General features: G+C 42.5%; 1 protein-coding gene across 4 annotated transcripts in view; it reads left to right on the top strand.

Moving 5' to 3' along the window:
- Positions 1-15,595, top strand: part of TEP1 (telomerase associated protein 1) — a 133,442-nt gene that overhangs the window by 29,134 nt on the left and 88,713 nt on the right. For all 4 annotated transcript variants that reach the window (XM_058180296.1, XM_058180294.1, XM_058180293.1 and 1 more), the window contains exons 10-12: positions 6,328-6,420; positions 7,237-7,361; positions 9,907-10,064. In XM_058180296.1, the coding sequence (XP_058036279.1) occupies positions 6,328-6,420; positions 7,237-7,361; positions 9,907-10,064 (376 nt within the window). The remainder of the gene's footprint in view (positions 1-6,327; positions 6,421-7,236; positions 7,362-9,906; positions 10,065-15,595) is intronic.

Genomic DNA, 15,595 nt, shown 5'->3' with positions numbered 1-15,595 from the left:
TCTCTCTTTTATCTTTCGCCATCTTTGCCAATAATTTAGAATTTCTATTACTAAATTCAAAAAAATTCCTATTTAAAAATCTCAAATTTCTTTTTACTAACTCTGTATCTTCTTCTATCATTTTATTTCTTAACATATTAAGCTCCTGAAGAATTTTTTTTCTTTAGTAAGCAAAAATTGATTTTCCAATTCTTTAATCTGATTTTTATCTCTTTCCATTTTAATTTTATAATTTTTATATTTCCTACTTGATAATTTGATACTCTCCCCTCTAAACACCGCTTTCATCGCATCCCAAACAATTTCAAATTTAACCTCCCCGTTATCATTTAATCTCCAACTTTCCTCCAATTTTTTAAGTATCCATTTTTTATCCTTTTCATTTTTATACAATTTCTCGTCATATCTCCAATAGCTTCTTTTTTTCTCAAAATTAAAATCTAAGTCCACCATAACTTCTGCATGATCAGAATCTTTAAATTCCCACATCTACCTTATCCACATTATTCAACAAATCTTTAGAAAGAAAAATATAATCAATTCTAGAATATGTATTATATATCTTAGAAAAAGTGTATACTCTCTCAATTCCTTTAACCTCTCTCCACATCAACCACGCCGTTTGAAGCATCCACATATTTAAAATCCCCATTTTATTTGCTCCTCCACAGCGGGTGGGATTAGTACTGTCTATTTTATCTCTGATTAAATTAAAATCCCCAGCCACAATTACTTTCCTACACTTTCATTCTCCAAAATTTTGTTATTTTTCAAGAAATTCTCTTTGTTTTTCATTCGGTAAATATAAATTAACAAGTGTCACTTTTTCCTCATTAAAATTTCCAACAATTATTACATATCTTCCATCTTCATCCAAAATTACCTTATGTTTTTCAAAGTACACCCTATCTGATATCAGTGTTGCAACTCCTCTAGCTTTTGAAGTTCCAAATGCTTTTTCATATATTTGCATACCTTTTATATACATTCTATTTGAATCTTCAGATTTCTGATGGGTTTCTTGTAAAAATAAAATGTCTGGTAAATCCCTTTTAATCTTAAACTCCAATCTTCTTCTTTTAATCTGATTCCCTGTACCCTTCACATTCCATGACATTATTTTTATAACTCCCATTTAAAATATAAATTTTTTAATCCTATCCCCGCATCTTCCTTTCTGTGCCCACCACCTGACATTAAACTACCATATAACCTATATTTAACATATAAACAACAATAAGAAAACAGAAAAAAAAACAAAAAAAACAAACAAACAATAAAGCACAAACAATCTTCTTCCCCCACATCCTCATCGGTTTCGCCTCTATAAAGAGAATGGGGAGAGGGACGTGCCAATGCCCGGCCACTTCTTCGGGCTGTCTATTTAAATTCATCACTCAAAAAAAAGATAGCGATGACCGCATTCAGCTTCGTATTTTCCAAGACTCTTATCTGCTTCTTCTCCTACTGTATCCTCACGACTCTTCTTCTGTTCAACCAACACAGGTGATATTTCTTTCCTCTTTAACCCTTTAGAGTCTTGCCCTCCAATAGCCCCTTTTTCTTCTTCTGGGATTGATGTTTCCGCGTATGTTCCACCCATCTGAAGCATTTGATCTTTTATCTCCATTAAATCCTCCATCTCAATCAGTCCAAGCTCCCGTAAATATAATAATGCATCTATATCTGGGGTGATTGTACGCATCCTTCCTTTATAAAAAAATTTCAATTGTTGTGGTGGCCTCCAATTGTATTTAATTCCATTATCTCTCAAAACTTTTGTGATTGGTTTTAAAAAAAATCTCCATGCCCTTTCTTCTCTTGATATATCCGGGAAGACTTGAATAGTCTTCCCTTCAAACTTCAAAGCATCTCCCAACTCTCTCACCTTGGCCATAACTTCCAACTTATCACCAAGATTTGCGAACCTGACAAGCACATTCCTGTTAGAACCATTTTGCCTTCTATATCCAATTCTAAAAACACTTGCCAGGTCTGCTATTGTGAACGTAAGTTGCATATCCAAATCATTAATCCATTTCAAAACCCGCTGTTTCAATTTATCCTCCTTTTCTTCCGAGATTCCTCTGATAACCAAATTATATTTCCTCATCTCTTCTTCCAAAAGACAAATTCTCTTATCTTGCTGCTCATTTTTATAAAATATTTTGCCAATTTGCCGATCTACTTTTACCTCATGCACATGCATCTGCTCCATTTCATCTTTAATCATTATCATTTTCTCTTTTTGTTTTGCAAAGTTTTCATTCATCTCTTGCTTCAAATTTTGCATTTCGGATGTCAGTTTCAATGTCAAATTATCTATACGCTCTGATAGTCCTGCTATTTTTTCCCCAATTTTATTTAAAGCTGCAGCAAGTTGCTGCGTTTCTGAAAGTTGTTGAGTCATTTTGAAAAAAACCAAAAAATTTCCCAAACTAGGATTCCAAACCAATTTTACAGAGGGTCTTAGTGAAGATCAAAGGACGACAGTCTTTTAATTGAAGCGAAGCGGCTTATTTGCACTGTTATCTCTCAAGTTCAAGGATACTCCACAAAGAAACACAGAACTTCACAGCTAACATTAATCAGCGCCATTTTTCCTCCACGTCAGCAAAGCAGAAAGGAAGACAAACCAACTTAAACGAAGCAGAATGTTTTTTTTTCCTGTAATATAAACAAGCTATTAATTTGCTCTCAAGAGAAAAAAAAAATAAAGAAAAAATTATCCGCTCAGTAAAATCCTCTTGCTGCCAAACAATCCAACAAAAAGTTAGTTTCTCTTCTCTTTAATTAAATTCTTCTCATTATCAGATTCAGTCCTTAATATTCACTCCTTAGCCTCAGCAATAGAAAAAAATTTTTTAACACAGAACACGATAGTTAATTTTGGAAAAAAAAACCACAGCAATTTATTCCAATTTATCGTGTCTGCCGGCTCGGTCATCCCACGCTGTAGAAACTCCTTAATTCAAGCCATTCCAGATGACCTACCAGTTTTAAATTCAATCTGCTGGGCTGTTAACACTTTCACTTCATGATTTATTAACTTTCATCCATAACAGTGCATTCCAAACGGCATAAATTCTCATAAATCTTCATTAATAAGCCCTGTGAAGTGAAGGAAAGGTCCTTACCCCACCACGGTCATGGCCACGCCCCTACACAACACAACTTTCTTTTAAGACCATGATGGTGAACCTATGGCATGCGTGCCATAGGAGGCACGCGGAGCCATACCTGTGGGCACGTGAGTGTTGTCCTAGTTCAGTTCCAGCATGCATGCGCACACCAGGCAGCTGATTTTTGGGCCTTCTGGGCCCACAGGAAGTCGGGAAACGGGCCGTTTCCAGTCTCCGGAGGGCTTTTTGGAGGGGGAGGCAGTTTTTGCCCTCTCCAGGCTCCAAGAAAGCCTCTGAAGCCTGGGGAGGGCGAAAAACAGGCCTACCGGGCCCACCGGGCCATCACATGCCAAAAACGGGGGGAGCATGGTGGGTACATTAAATTATGGGTGTGGGCACATGCACACATGTGACTCTCCTGTGCTCCCCTTGCTTTTGGCACACGATGGCAAAAAGGTTAGCTCAGTTCCAGCATGCATGCACACACCGGCCAGCTGATTTTCAGGCCTTCTGGGACCACAGGAAGTCGGGAAACAGGCCATTTTCAGCCTCTGGAAGGCCTTTGGGGGTGGGTGGGGAAGGCTGTTTTTGCCCTCCCCAGGGTCCAAGAAAGCCTCTGGAGCCTGGGGAGGGTGAAAAACAGGCCTATCAGGCCCACTGGGCCATCACGGGCCAAAACTGGGGGGAAATGCAGGGGGTGCATTTAATTATGGGTGTGGGCACACACACATACGTGACTCCCCTGCGCTCCCCCTGCTTTTGGCACGTGACGGCAAAAAGGTTAGCCATCCCTGTTCTAAGATATAAAATGGAGGAAGAGACAGTAAAGGAGATAATGATAAGCTGGGCCAGAAATTTCGGCTACAATATTGAGTTAGAACATTGGAACAAATTGTGGGGAAAAATTATAAGCTTACGATGGCAGTAGCCTATAAGGACAATCTATATAAAATGTTCTACCGATGGCATTTACCCCCAGCGAAATTGGCCAAAATGTTTCCAAATGTATCCCGAGTGTTGGAGATGTAGACATAAATCTGGAACTTTCTATCATATGTGGTGGACATGTCCTAACGCCAGGAAATACTGGCTTAAAATTAAGGAATGGCTGGAAGAAATCACAGAACATAAGATAGAATTGAAATCAGAATTATGTTTATTAGGCATACTAGATTCAAAAATAGATAAGAATTATCAATACATAATATTACACATACCAATTGCTGCAAGGGTAGCTTTTGCACAAAAGTGGAAACAAAAAACAACCCACCCCCAGATGAAATGGTAATTAGGAAGATACTTAAATGTGCTGAAATGGACAGGATGACCATGGAGTTAAAAGAAAGAGAAGTTATATTATTATTATATTATAAAATATAATAATAAACTATTTATAAACTATTATAAAATTCAGAGTAGACTGTACAAGTGGCTAGAAAACAGAAGCCAAAACAAGAAATAAAACTTCAAAAACCATTGATTATAATATAAAGATAAATGTATATACGTATAATCAGAACATAACATAGTATTAAAACATAATTATTATACTATTACTAGAATTGTTACAATATGAGAAGGCAAATATTGAATAGTGAATTACAATAGCAGAATATACATGCTGATACGGAAAGCTGTAAAATTACACGGTTATATTGTTTGTGTTGTATTTTTTCTTTTTTTCTTTTTCCTTTTTTACTTGTGTTTTTTAAAATTGGAAAATGTTCAATAAAAACTATTTTTAAAAAAAGAAAAAAATGACTAAAAATGACATGATACCAGGGTTCCCATATTTGAGGGGCTGCCACAAAGAAGGAAGAAAGGGAGAGGTTTCATCCAATTCTCCAAAACACCTGAAGGCAGAAGAAGAAGCAATAGTTGGAAACTAATCACAGAGAGAGGAAAAGGTTCCCCTCGCATATATTTGCTAGTCATTCCTTACTCTAGGGGGCAGTGCTCATCTCCGTTTCAAAGCGGAAGAGCCAGCGCTGTCCAAAGACGTCTCCATAGTCATGTGGCCGGCATGACTCAATGCCAAAGGCACACGGAACGCTGTTACCTTCCCACCAAAGGTGGTCCCTATTTTTCTACTTGCATTTTTTACGTGCTTTCGAAATGCGAACTTGCATTTTTTACGTGCTTTCGAACTGCTTTCAACCCAGCTTCTGCTAAGTTGGCAGAAGCTGGAACAAGTAACAGGAGCTCACCCTGTTCCGCAGCACTCGGGATTCGAACCGCTGAGCTGCCAACCTTTCGATTGACAAGCTCAGCATCTTAGCCACTGAGCTACCGCGTCCCAGTCAAAGAGAGAAGCAAACTAGAATTAAGAAGAAATTTCCTGACTGTGACCACAGTTAACCAGTGGAACGGCTTGCCTTCAGAAATTGTGTATACTCCATTACTGGAGCTTTTTAAGAAGAGACTGGACAGCCATTTGTCTGAAATAGTATAGGGTTTCTTGCTTGAGCAGGGGACAGGACTAGAACCGGGGCAACCAACCTTTCAGACCTCATGGACCACTAAATTCACAACTTTAAATCCCGTGGACCACTAATATGAATTAGTGACGGGACGGGGTTCTTTAGGCACTTAGCGTGGCTGCCTGTTAGCAAAGAGAAGCACCCCGGGTCAACCCTAGCTTTGCTGTCCATTGCAGCTAGAAATTTCAAATATGACCAAGAATGAATGTGTCTTGTAGCCAGCCCAGGTGCTAGATTGCCCCCACTCTGCAAACTCTGTCTCTTGAGGAACCCAGATGAAGTTTCATGCAATTGCTGACTGAAGCACCTAGACTCCCAAGGAGGGAGGGAGAAGCTGGAGCTACTAAACAGGCAGCCAAGCTAAATGCCTGAATGACCCCATCCAATCAGCAAGCGGGATTAATTGCTTTGGCAGGCCGTATCCAGGCCATAGTTTGAGGATCCCTGACTTAGTGCAATATAAAAAATGCAGAAATGCAAAGATTTTTCTGCAGACCACCAAAAATTTTCTCGCGGACCACCAGTGGTCCACAGACCACCAGCTGGTGACTATTGGACTAAAAGACCTCCAAGGTTGCTTCCAACTCTGTTATTCTGTTCACCGTGAATTAACTTGTGCTAATGAAGGCTTACTTAAGCCTCCATATCAAATATAACTCTAATAGGGATTCTTTTAGCATGCGAGGGGCAAGATTATTTACTTCAGAAGTTTGTTTCTTCAACAGACTGAAAGAACTACTTCTTGGGACAACTGGAAAAAGCACAGGCTAGGTCAGAACAAGATATTTGCATCAAAATGTGAAGCCTTGCAGAAAGCGGTAAGTGCTCTTGGGATATGTGTATGTGTGACAATGGAAGAAGATATCCCTCTAGGTTTTGTTCTTCATTTTGAACAAGTCAAGATCAGATCCTATCAAAGCATGCATTGAGATTAACTCCCCTCCCCATGTCTGTTTGTAAATGTAAAAAAATTTCAAGGTGGATGGTTTGTCCCAAAGGTGCTTTTTTTCAGGAGGCAACTGGACTTCCTTGTTTTTCTTTGAAGATGTTTCCCTTCTCATCCGAGAAGCTCCTTCAGCTCTGATTGGATAGTGGGAAATGGAAGGATTTATATTCCTTGCAGACAGCAGGTCATTAGCATTCTTTTTAGAGAGTCGTTGAGGCCACCTGGAGGTTTATCTATGTCCTCAGGGTCACCTGAATGATGCAAATAAGTGTGAAAAAAATTCCAGGAAAAAATTGCAGATTATAGGAACCATTTGCGCTTCAATTTGAGATGCAGAAAATACAGACTCATCTCCAATAGCCTATGCCTGTCTTCAAGGAACACAGGGAAGAAAACATCCACATCCATTCTCACAACTCAGGTGACCAAGTGGCCTCAACGACTCTCTCTAAAAGGATGCACATGACCAGCTGTCTGCAAGGAATAAAAATCCTTCCATTCCCCACCATCCAGTCAGAGCTGAAGAAGCTTCTGGGATGAGAAGGGAAACGTCTTCAAAGAAAAACCAGGAAGTCCACTTGCCTCCTGAAAAAGCACCTTTAGGACTCAGAACTTCCATAGAGAAGGTGGATGGGAGGGTTCCTGTAAGACACCGCTTGCTTGATTCTCTGCCCTTTGACTTCTCTAGCGTCAAGAGATCATGGATTCTGTAAAAGAGAAAGCTGTTACAGATTTGTTCTCTCTGAAGAATTTGATCCACCGCCTTCATATTTCGGAGCCAGCTCAGCAAGTCATGAGTATCTTGGGACGGAGGTGAGGCAGCCTAGCACAGCTGGGCTTATACAGGCCTGGTACGGCATCTGTCTTTCGAGTAATCTTCGAGTTGCAACAGTTCGCTTAGTGACCGTTCAAAATTACGACAGTGTTGGAAAAAAGAGACGTATGAGACACTTACGACTGTTTTAGCAATCCCGGAGATCAGGTGATCAAAACTTGGACAGTTTGCAACTGGTTCATATTTATGACGCTCAACCTTTGTGACCTACTGACAAGCAAAGTCAATGGGGAAGCCAGATTCCCTTAACAACGGTGCCACTAATTTAATAACTGCAGTGATTCACTTAACAGCTGGGCAAGAAAGGTCATAAAATGGGGCAAAATTCACTTAACCAATGGCTCACTTAACAACAGAAATCTGGGCCTCAATGGTGGTCGTAAATTGAGGACTGTCTGTATAATTTTCTCTTTAAGTGGAGGTTAAGTGATGTTAAGACTTGGAACGGCAATTTTCCCCCGGAGCCAGTTGTTGGGACTGGTACCAACAGGGTTCCAGAGGTAGTCCTCAACTTATGACCACAGTTGGCCCTAAAATTTCCATTGCTAAATAAGATGGTTATTAAGTAAATTTTGTTCCACTTTATCTTTTTGCCACAGTTGTTAAACGAATCACTGCAGTTAAGTGAATCATGTCGTCATTAAACGAATCTGGCTTTCTCCATTGGCCTTGCTTGTCAGAAGGTCACAAAAGGAGATCATGTGACCTCGGGAGACTGCAACCGTCATAAATACATGCCAGTAACCAAGCATCTGAATTTTGATCAGGTGAGCACAGGGAGGTGCAGTGGTCATAAGGATGAAAAACGGTCATAAGTCACTTTTTTCCGTGCCGTTGTAACTTTGAGCAGTCATTAAGGGCTTGGAGACAAAAAACATATGAAGAATGGTTGCAGGAATTGGGTATGGCCAGTCTACAAGCTGCAAAAACTTTGCTTTCTTTTGCTGCGTGCAGAATCAAGGCTATCATCGTAAAGAAACAATTCCTTGGATGCAATCCAAAAGAATGGTCATCCAGAACCTAACTGGATCTAGTTTACCCTAATCCCATTCATCAAACATCTCTATTTGGCTGCTCTCTTTGAACCACACAATTCACGATTAGTAAAACCTGGAATATTGGACCCAGTTTCGGTCTCCAAATTATAAAAAAGATATTGAGGCTCTGGAAACAGTGCAGAGAAGAGCAACTAAAATGATTAAGTCCCTGGAGAATAAAACACGTGAAGAACGGTTGCAGGAACTGGCAAGGATGGGCTGCTGCCAGTTTGTACCGGTTCTAGCGAACCGGTAGTTCCAACCATCAGCTGGCCCCACCCACTCGCACCTGCCCTATTTTGTCCTATATTTCCTTCTTTCTGGCTCAGCTGATTCGCACAGCACAGTTGATTTCCACGCGTCTCTGCTGTTCTACTGACCGGGGCTGCCTTAGCAGCTGAGCTTCAAATGGCTGTATTTTGAATGCTGCGCACAAGGGCGTTAGGTGCGTGCGCCGTGAAGCGCCCCCTCACAGAACCGGTTGTTAAACTGGTTGCAGCCCACCACTGGGAACTGGGTATCGCTAGTCTAGTGAAAATAAGGACTAGGGGGTGACACAATAGTAGTATTCTAGTGTTTGAGGGGCTACCACAAAGAAGAGAGGGGTCAACCTATTTTCCAAAGCACCAGACAGGAAACAATGAATGGAAACTAATCAGGGAGAGAAGCAGCCTGGAATTAAGGAGAAATTTCCTAACAGTGAGGACAATTAACCAGTGGAACAGCTTGCCTTCAGAGGTTGTAGGTGGTCCATCACTGGAGGTTTTTAAGAAGAGACTGGACAACCATCTATCTGAAATGGTATAGGATCTTCTGCTTGAGTAAGGGGTTGGACTAGATGACCTCTAAGGTCCCTTCCAGCTGATTGACTAAACAATTGGTTGTAATTTGAGAACTACTTGTACCCATTATTTGGCTGATGTAATGTTGCCATCACCCTGCCAACAAAAGTGCATATAGTCAAGGCTATGGTTTTCCCAGTTGCAATGTATGGCTGTGAAAGTTGGACCATAAGAAAGGCTGAGCCCCAAAGAATTGAGGCCTTTGAACTCTGGTGCTGGAGAAGACTCCTGCAAGTCCCTTGGACTGCAAGGCGAAAAAACAAGTCAGTCCTAGATGAGATCAACCCTGACTGCTCTTTAGAAGGCCAGATCCTGAAGATGAAACTCAAATACTTTGGTCACTTAATGAGAAGGAAGGACTCACTGGAGAAGAGCCTAATGCTGGGAAAAATTAAGGGCAAAAGAAGAAGGGGACGACAGAGAATGAGGTGGCTGGATGGAGTCACTGAAGCAGTAGGCATGAACTTAAATGGATTCCAGAGGATGGTAGAGGATAGGAAGGCCTGGAGGAACGTTGTCCATGGGGTCATGATGGGTCGGACACGACTTTGTAACTAACAACAACAACAATGTTGACTGTTCTTTTGTATTTTTTTGTATTTTTCTTTTGTAGACCTTGAGTTCACAGTCTTTCTCTTCTTTAGGTACCCCCAAGATCTGCCCTCCTTTTCACGAAGTCGATTGCCAGGGCCCTGGAATCCAGCCCTTGCTGGCACTCGTATGCGACTGCCGGTGCCCCAGACTTGGGATCGAGAACTGAGCTACCGTGGGAACGAGGCTGCTGTCTGGGAAGAGTTGATTGGTAGGTGGAAGAGTTGACTGTGTTCCTTCATTTTTCATATGCTCATCTCACTATTGGACTCTAAAATCCCAGAAAGGCATGCTGATTAGACAGAATTATAGTGGAAACATGGAAAATAAGCCTGAATGCAGATAAACACAGTCCTTGAGTTATGACCACTTTTGGAAATTTCTGTGGAGATTCTCAGTCACCCAGATCATGGTTGTCCCAAAGGTGTTTTTCAAGAGGCAACTGGACTTCCTTGTTATTCTTTATTTATACCTCTTGAAATTTCCTACCATCCAGTCAGAGCTGAAGAAGCTTCTTGGATGAGAAGCGAAACATCTTCATAGAAAAAACAAAAATGTCTAGTTGCCTCTTGAAAAAGCACCTTTGGGAAGACCAGCAACCATTCAAAGTTACAGTGGAGCTGCAGGAATGGTATGTATAACCAATCTTCACAAGAATCCTGGTGGTGCAGTGGTTAGACTCAGTGGTGGGATTCAAGTAATTTAACAACTGGTTCTCTGCCCTAATGATTTCTTCCAACAACCAGTTTGCCAAACTGCTCAGACAGTTAACAACCGGTTCTCCCAAAGTGGTGCGAACTGGCTGAATCCCACCACTAGTTAGACTGCAGTATTACAGGCTAACTCTGACCACTGCCTGGAGTTCGATCCTGATGGGGCTCAAGGTTAGCTGAGCTTTCCATCCTTCCGAGGTCGGTAAAATGAGGACCCAGATTTTGGGGGGCAATAGGCTGGCTCTGTAAACCGCTTAAAGAGGGCTGTGAAGCGGTATATAAATCTAAGTGCTATTGCTATCTTTGAAGTTCTGGCTTTTATGATTGTGATTCACGTGCTTGACAACTGGCTCGTACTTATGACAGTTCCAGTGTTCTGTGATCATTTGACTGCCATTTGTCACCTTCTATGATAGTGATGGTGACCTTTTTCGGCACCAAGTGCCGAAAAGGGAGCATTTCGTGCACGCTCGTCAGGGCCGCAACCAGGAAGAGGAGCTGCTCAGGGGGCATGCGCGTGCTGGATAGGGTACTTCTGGTTTCCAGCATGTGTTGTGATCAGACCCAAGTAGGTAGTAATAAACTTAGTCCATGGAAAAACAAACTTTATACAAACAGCTGGGAATTCATTTCCAGCGTCGTTCAATTCAAAGTAAAACAAATGCCTCCCAAAACAAATTCCTCAAATATCTAACAAACCTTAGTCCAATTAGGCAAACTGCCAAAGGCCCTTCCTGACAAATGTCCAGAAGCCGCAAAAACAAAGATGTACATGAAGCAGAAGACGGAGCAGAAGACGCAGCTACAACGTTGTTTTCCGGCAAAGCTGAAACACCGGTGCTGGTCTGTTTTAAGCCTTACGAGAGGGGCCAATCATCTCTTGGTCCTACTCCCGAATTGTCCTCTCTATTTGAGCTGCTCTTGCCTTCTGGCAGCTCTTCTCATGCGTGCATTAGGAACAGGCTCCTCCTGTTCCTCTGCCTCACTACTATCAGTCTCTGGAGGCTCTGGAGTCTGCACCTCACTTCCCAATGGCCCTGGCCTCACCTCAGCCTCATCGCTGTTCGTTGCCAGCTGCGTAGGCTGCTGACGGACCACAAAAGCATGTGCGTGCTTGCCCGCCAGCAAGTCTTCAGGTTACTGCCGTGCATGCGCACATGCCAATCAGCTGGCCAGCTCACATGTTCAGACCAGAAAACGGAAGACCAGCTCTTCCAGTTTCCAGCACTGCTGCACGCACAAAGGCCAGCTGATCATCACATGTGCCTGTGCAGCAGAAACCCGGAAGAGGAACGGGCGACGCCGTGTTTGCCAGGCAACATGGCTCCGCCTGCCACTTCGGGCACATGTGCATAGGTTCGCCATCACAGTTCTATGATGTCTTCCCACAAGCAGGAAACCAGCATTGAAGGATGCAAATTGCTCCTATAAGTCATTCCTGTTCCCACTGCTTTTTCTTTTGAAGTGCCCTATGGCAGAGTACAGGCAGTTCTCAACTTACAGCCACAATTAAGCCCAACACTGATGCTGTTAAATGAAAAATTTGCCCCGTTTTACAAACTTTCTTGCCACATTTGTTAGGTGAATGATTTCAGTTGTTAAGTTAGTAACATGGTTGTTAAGTGAATCTGGCTTTCCCCGTTGTGTCAGAAGGTCACAAAAGGGGATCACATGACACACACACACACACACCCCCGGGGACACTGTAACTTTATTCCACCAGACTTGATATCCTGGGTCTTGAAAACTTGGAACTTCGTCGCCTTCGACAGGATCTGGGTTTAGCATATAAAATCATCCGTTGTAATGTCCTTCCTGTCAATGACTTTTTTAGTTTCAATAACAATATCACAAGAGCTACCAACAGATTTAAACTCAATGTCAACTGCTCCAGTTTAGATTGCAGAAAACACGATTTCTGTAACAGAATTGTATATGCTTGGAATGCATTACCTGACTCTGTGGTTTCTTCTCATAACCCCAAAGGCTTTACTCAAAAACTGTCCACGGTTGACCTCACCCCATTCCTAAGAGGACTCTAAGGGGCGTGCATAAGAGCACAAACGTGCCTACCGTTCCTGTCCTATTGTTTCTTCCCCTGTGTATATATGTGTTTATGGTACCTCGTTTCTCCTCATGTATACGTTCATATATTATATAACCCCTTGTGCGATGCTTGTATAGATTGTTACGACAAAATAAATAAAATAAATAAAATAAATAAAATAAATAAAATAAAATAAATAAAATAAATAAAATAAATAAATAAATAAACCAGCTGTCAAGCATCCGGGATAGCTCAGGCAATAGAGAAGCCTGTTATTAGAACACAGAGCCTGCAATTACTGCAGGTTCAAGCCCGGCCCAAGGTTGACTCAGCCTTCCACCCTTTATAAGGTAGGTAAAATGAGGAGCCAGATTGTTGGGGGGGCAATAAGTTGACTTTGTAAAAAAAATATACAAATAGAATGAGACTATTGCCTTATATATTGTAAGCCGCCCTGAGTCTTCGGAGAAGGGCGGGGTATAAATGTAAACAAAAACAAAAAAAAGCATCCAAATGTAAATCATGTGACCATGAGGATGTTGCAATGGTCAAGTCACAGTTCTATGATGTCTTCCCACAAGCAGGAAACCAGCATTGAAGGATGCAAATTGCTCCTATAAGTCATTCCTGTTCCCACTGCTTTTTCTTTTGAAGTGCCCTATGGCAGAGTACAGGCAGTTCTCAACTTACAGCCACAATTAAGCCCAACACTGATGCTGTTAAATGAAAAATTTGCCCCGTTTTACAAACTTTCTTGCCACATTTGTTAGGTGAATGATTTCAGTTGTTAAGTTAGTAACATGGTTGTTAAGTGAATCTGGGTATTCTTCTGGATGCATGGCTGTCATTGGAAGAACAAACGACGGCCGTCGCCAGAGGAGCTTTCTTTCAGGTCCACCTGATACGCCAGTTGCATCTCTTCTTAGACCGGGATGCGCTATGCATGGTCACTCATGCCCTTGTCACTTCCTGTCTGGACTACTGTAACGCTCTTTACATGGGGCTTCCCTTGAAGAGCACCCGGAGGCTCCAGGTGGTCCAGAATGCGGCTGAGCAGGTGATAGAGGAGCAAATCGAGGCTCCCATATAACACCACTCCTGCGTAGGCTGCACTGGCTTCTGGTGGTCTTCCGGGTGCAATTCAAGGTATTGGTCACCACTTTTAAAGCGCTTCATGGCATGGGACTGGGGTCCTTACGGGACCGCCTACTGCAACCGATGGCCTCCCAGCGACCAGTGCGCTCCCATAGGGTGGGCCTCCTCCGGGTGCTGTCGGCTAGACAATGTTGGCTGGCGACCCCCAGGGGGAGGGCCTTCTCTGTGGCGGCTCCTACACTCTGGTACGAAATACCATCAGGGATGCGCCAACTCCCTGATCTTCAGATGCTTAGGCGAGCTGAAAACATGGCTATTTCATCGAGCAGGACTGGCCTGATAGTATTTTAATTGCGAGTTTTAGAGGGGTTTTATAGAGCCAGCCAAATTTAAATATTTCATTTTGTTTTATTGTAATGTTTATAGAAATTGTTTTAATGTGGCTGTAAACCGCCCTGAGTCCTTCGGGAGAAGGGCGGTATAGAAATTGGAACAAATAAATAAATAAATAAATAAATAAATAAATAAATAAAATAAATAAAATAAATAAAATAAATAAATAAATAAACCAGCTGTCAAGCATCTAAATGTAAATCATGTGACCATGAGGATGTTGCAATGGTCGTAAGTGTGAAAAATGGTTATAAATCAGGGTTCAGCAACCTGTGGCCATGATTTGCAAATTCACTTAACAACCGGGTTATTAATTTAACAAGTGCAGCAATTCGCTTAACAAACGTGGCGAGGAAAGTTGTAAAATGGGGCAAAATTCATTTAACAAATTTCTCACTTAGCAACATAAATTTTGGGCTCGATTGTGGTTGTAGGTCAAGGACTTCCTGTAAACCCTGTGATTACTAAAAGCTGAAGCTGATTTGATGAGAAAAGATCAAAAGGAATTGATGTCCCGGTGTCTGGAGGCCGTGCGGGTCTGGATGGGGAGAAACAGGCTCCGGCTCAACCCGTCCAAGACCGAGTGGCTGTGGATGCCGACATCCCGGTATAATCAATTGATTCCATTGCTGACGGTGGGAGGCGAGTCATTGGCCCCCACGGCGAAGGTTCGCAATCTGGGTATTCTTCTGGATGCATGGCTGTCATTGGAAGAACAAACGACGGCCGTCGCCAGAGGAGCTTTCTTTCAGGTCCACCTGATACGCCAGTTGCATCTCTTCTTAGACCGGGATGCGCTATGCATGGTCACTCATGCCCTTGTCACTTCCTGTCTGGACTACTGTAACGCTCTTTACATGGGGCTTCCCTTGAAGAGCACCCGGAGGCTCCAGGTGGTCCAGAATGCGGCTGAGCAGGTGATAGAGGGAGCAAATCGAGGCTCCCATATAACACCACTCCTGCGTAGGCTGCACTGGCTTCTGGTGGTCTTCCGGGTGCAATTCAAGGCATTGGTCACCACCTTTAAAGCGCTTCATGGCATGGGACCTGGCTACTTACGGGACCGTCTACTGCGACCGACGGCCTCCCAGCGACCAGTGCGCTCCCATAGGGTGGGCCTCCTCCGGGTGCTGTCGGCTAGACAATGTTGGCTGGCGACCCCCAGGGGGAGGGCCTTCTCTGTGGGGGCTCCAACCCTCTGGAACGAATTACCATCAGGCATGCGCCAACTCCCTGATCTCCAGATGTTTAGACGCGAGCTGAAAACATGGCTATTTCATCGAGCAGGACTGGCCTGATAGTATTTTAATTGGGAGTTTTTAATTGGGAGTTTTAGAGGGGTTTTATAGAGCCAGCCAAATTTAAATATTTCATTTTATTTTATTGTAATGTTTATAGAAATTGTTTTAATGTGGCTGTAAACCGCCCTGAGTCCTTCGGGAGAAGGGCGGTATAGAAATACGAACAAATAAATAATAAATAAATAAATTGGGG

This window comes from Ahaetulla prasina, chromosome 4 (genome assembly GCF_028640845.1).
Source record: "Ahaetulla prasina isolate Xishuangbanna chromosome 4, ASM2864084v1, whole genome shotgun sequence".
Lineage (NCBI taxonomy): Eukaryota > Metazoa > Chordata > Lepidosauria > Squamata > Colubridae > Ahaetulla > Ahaetulla prasina.
The sequence above is the reverse complement of the archived record's forward strand: the minus strand, read 5'-3'. Positions and strand labels throughout refer to the sequence as shown.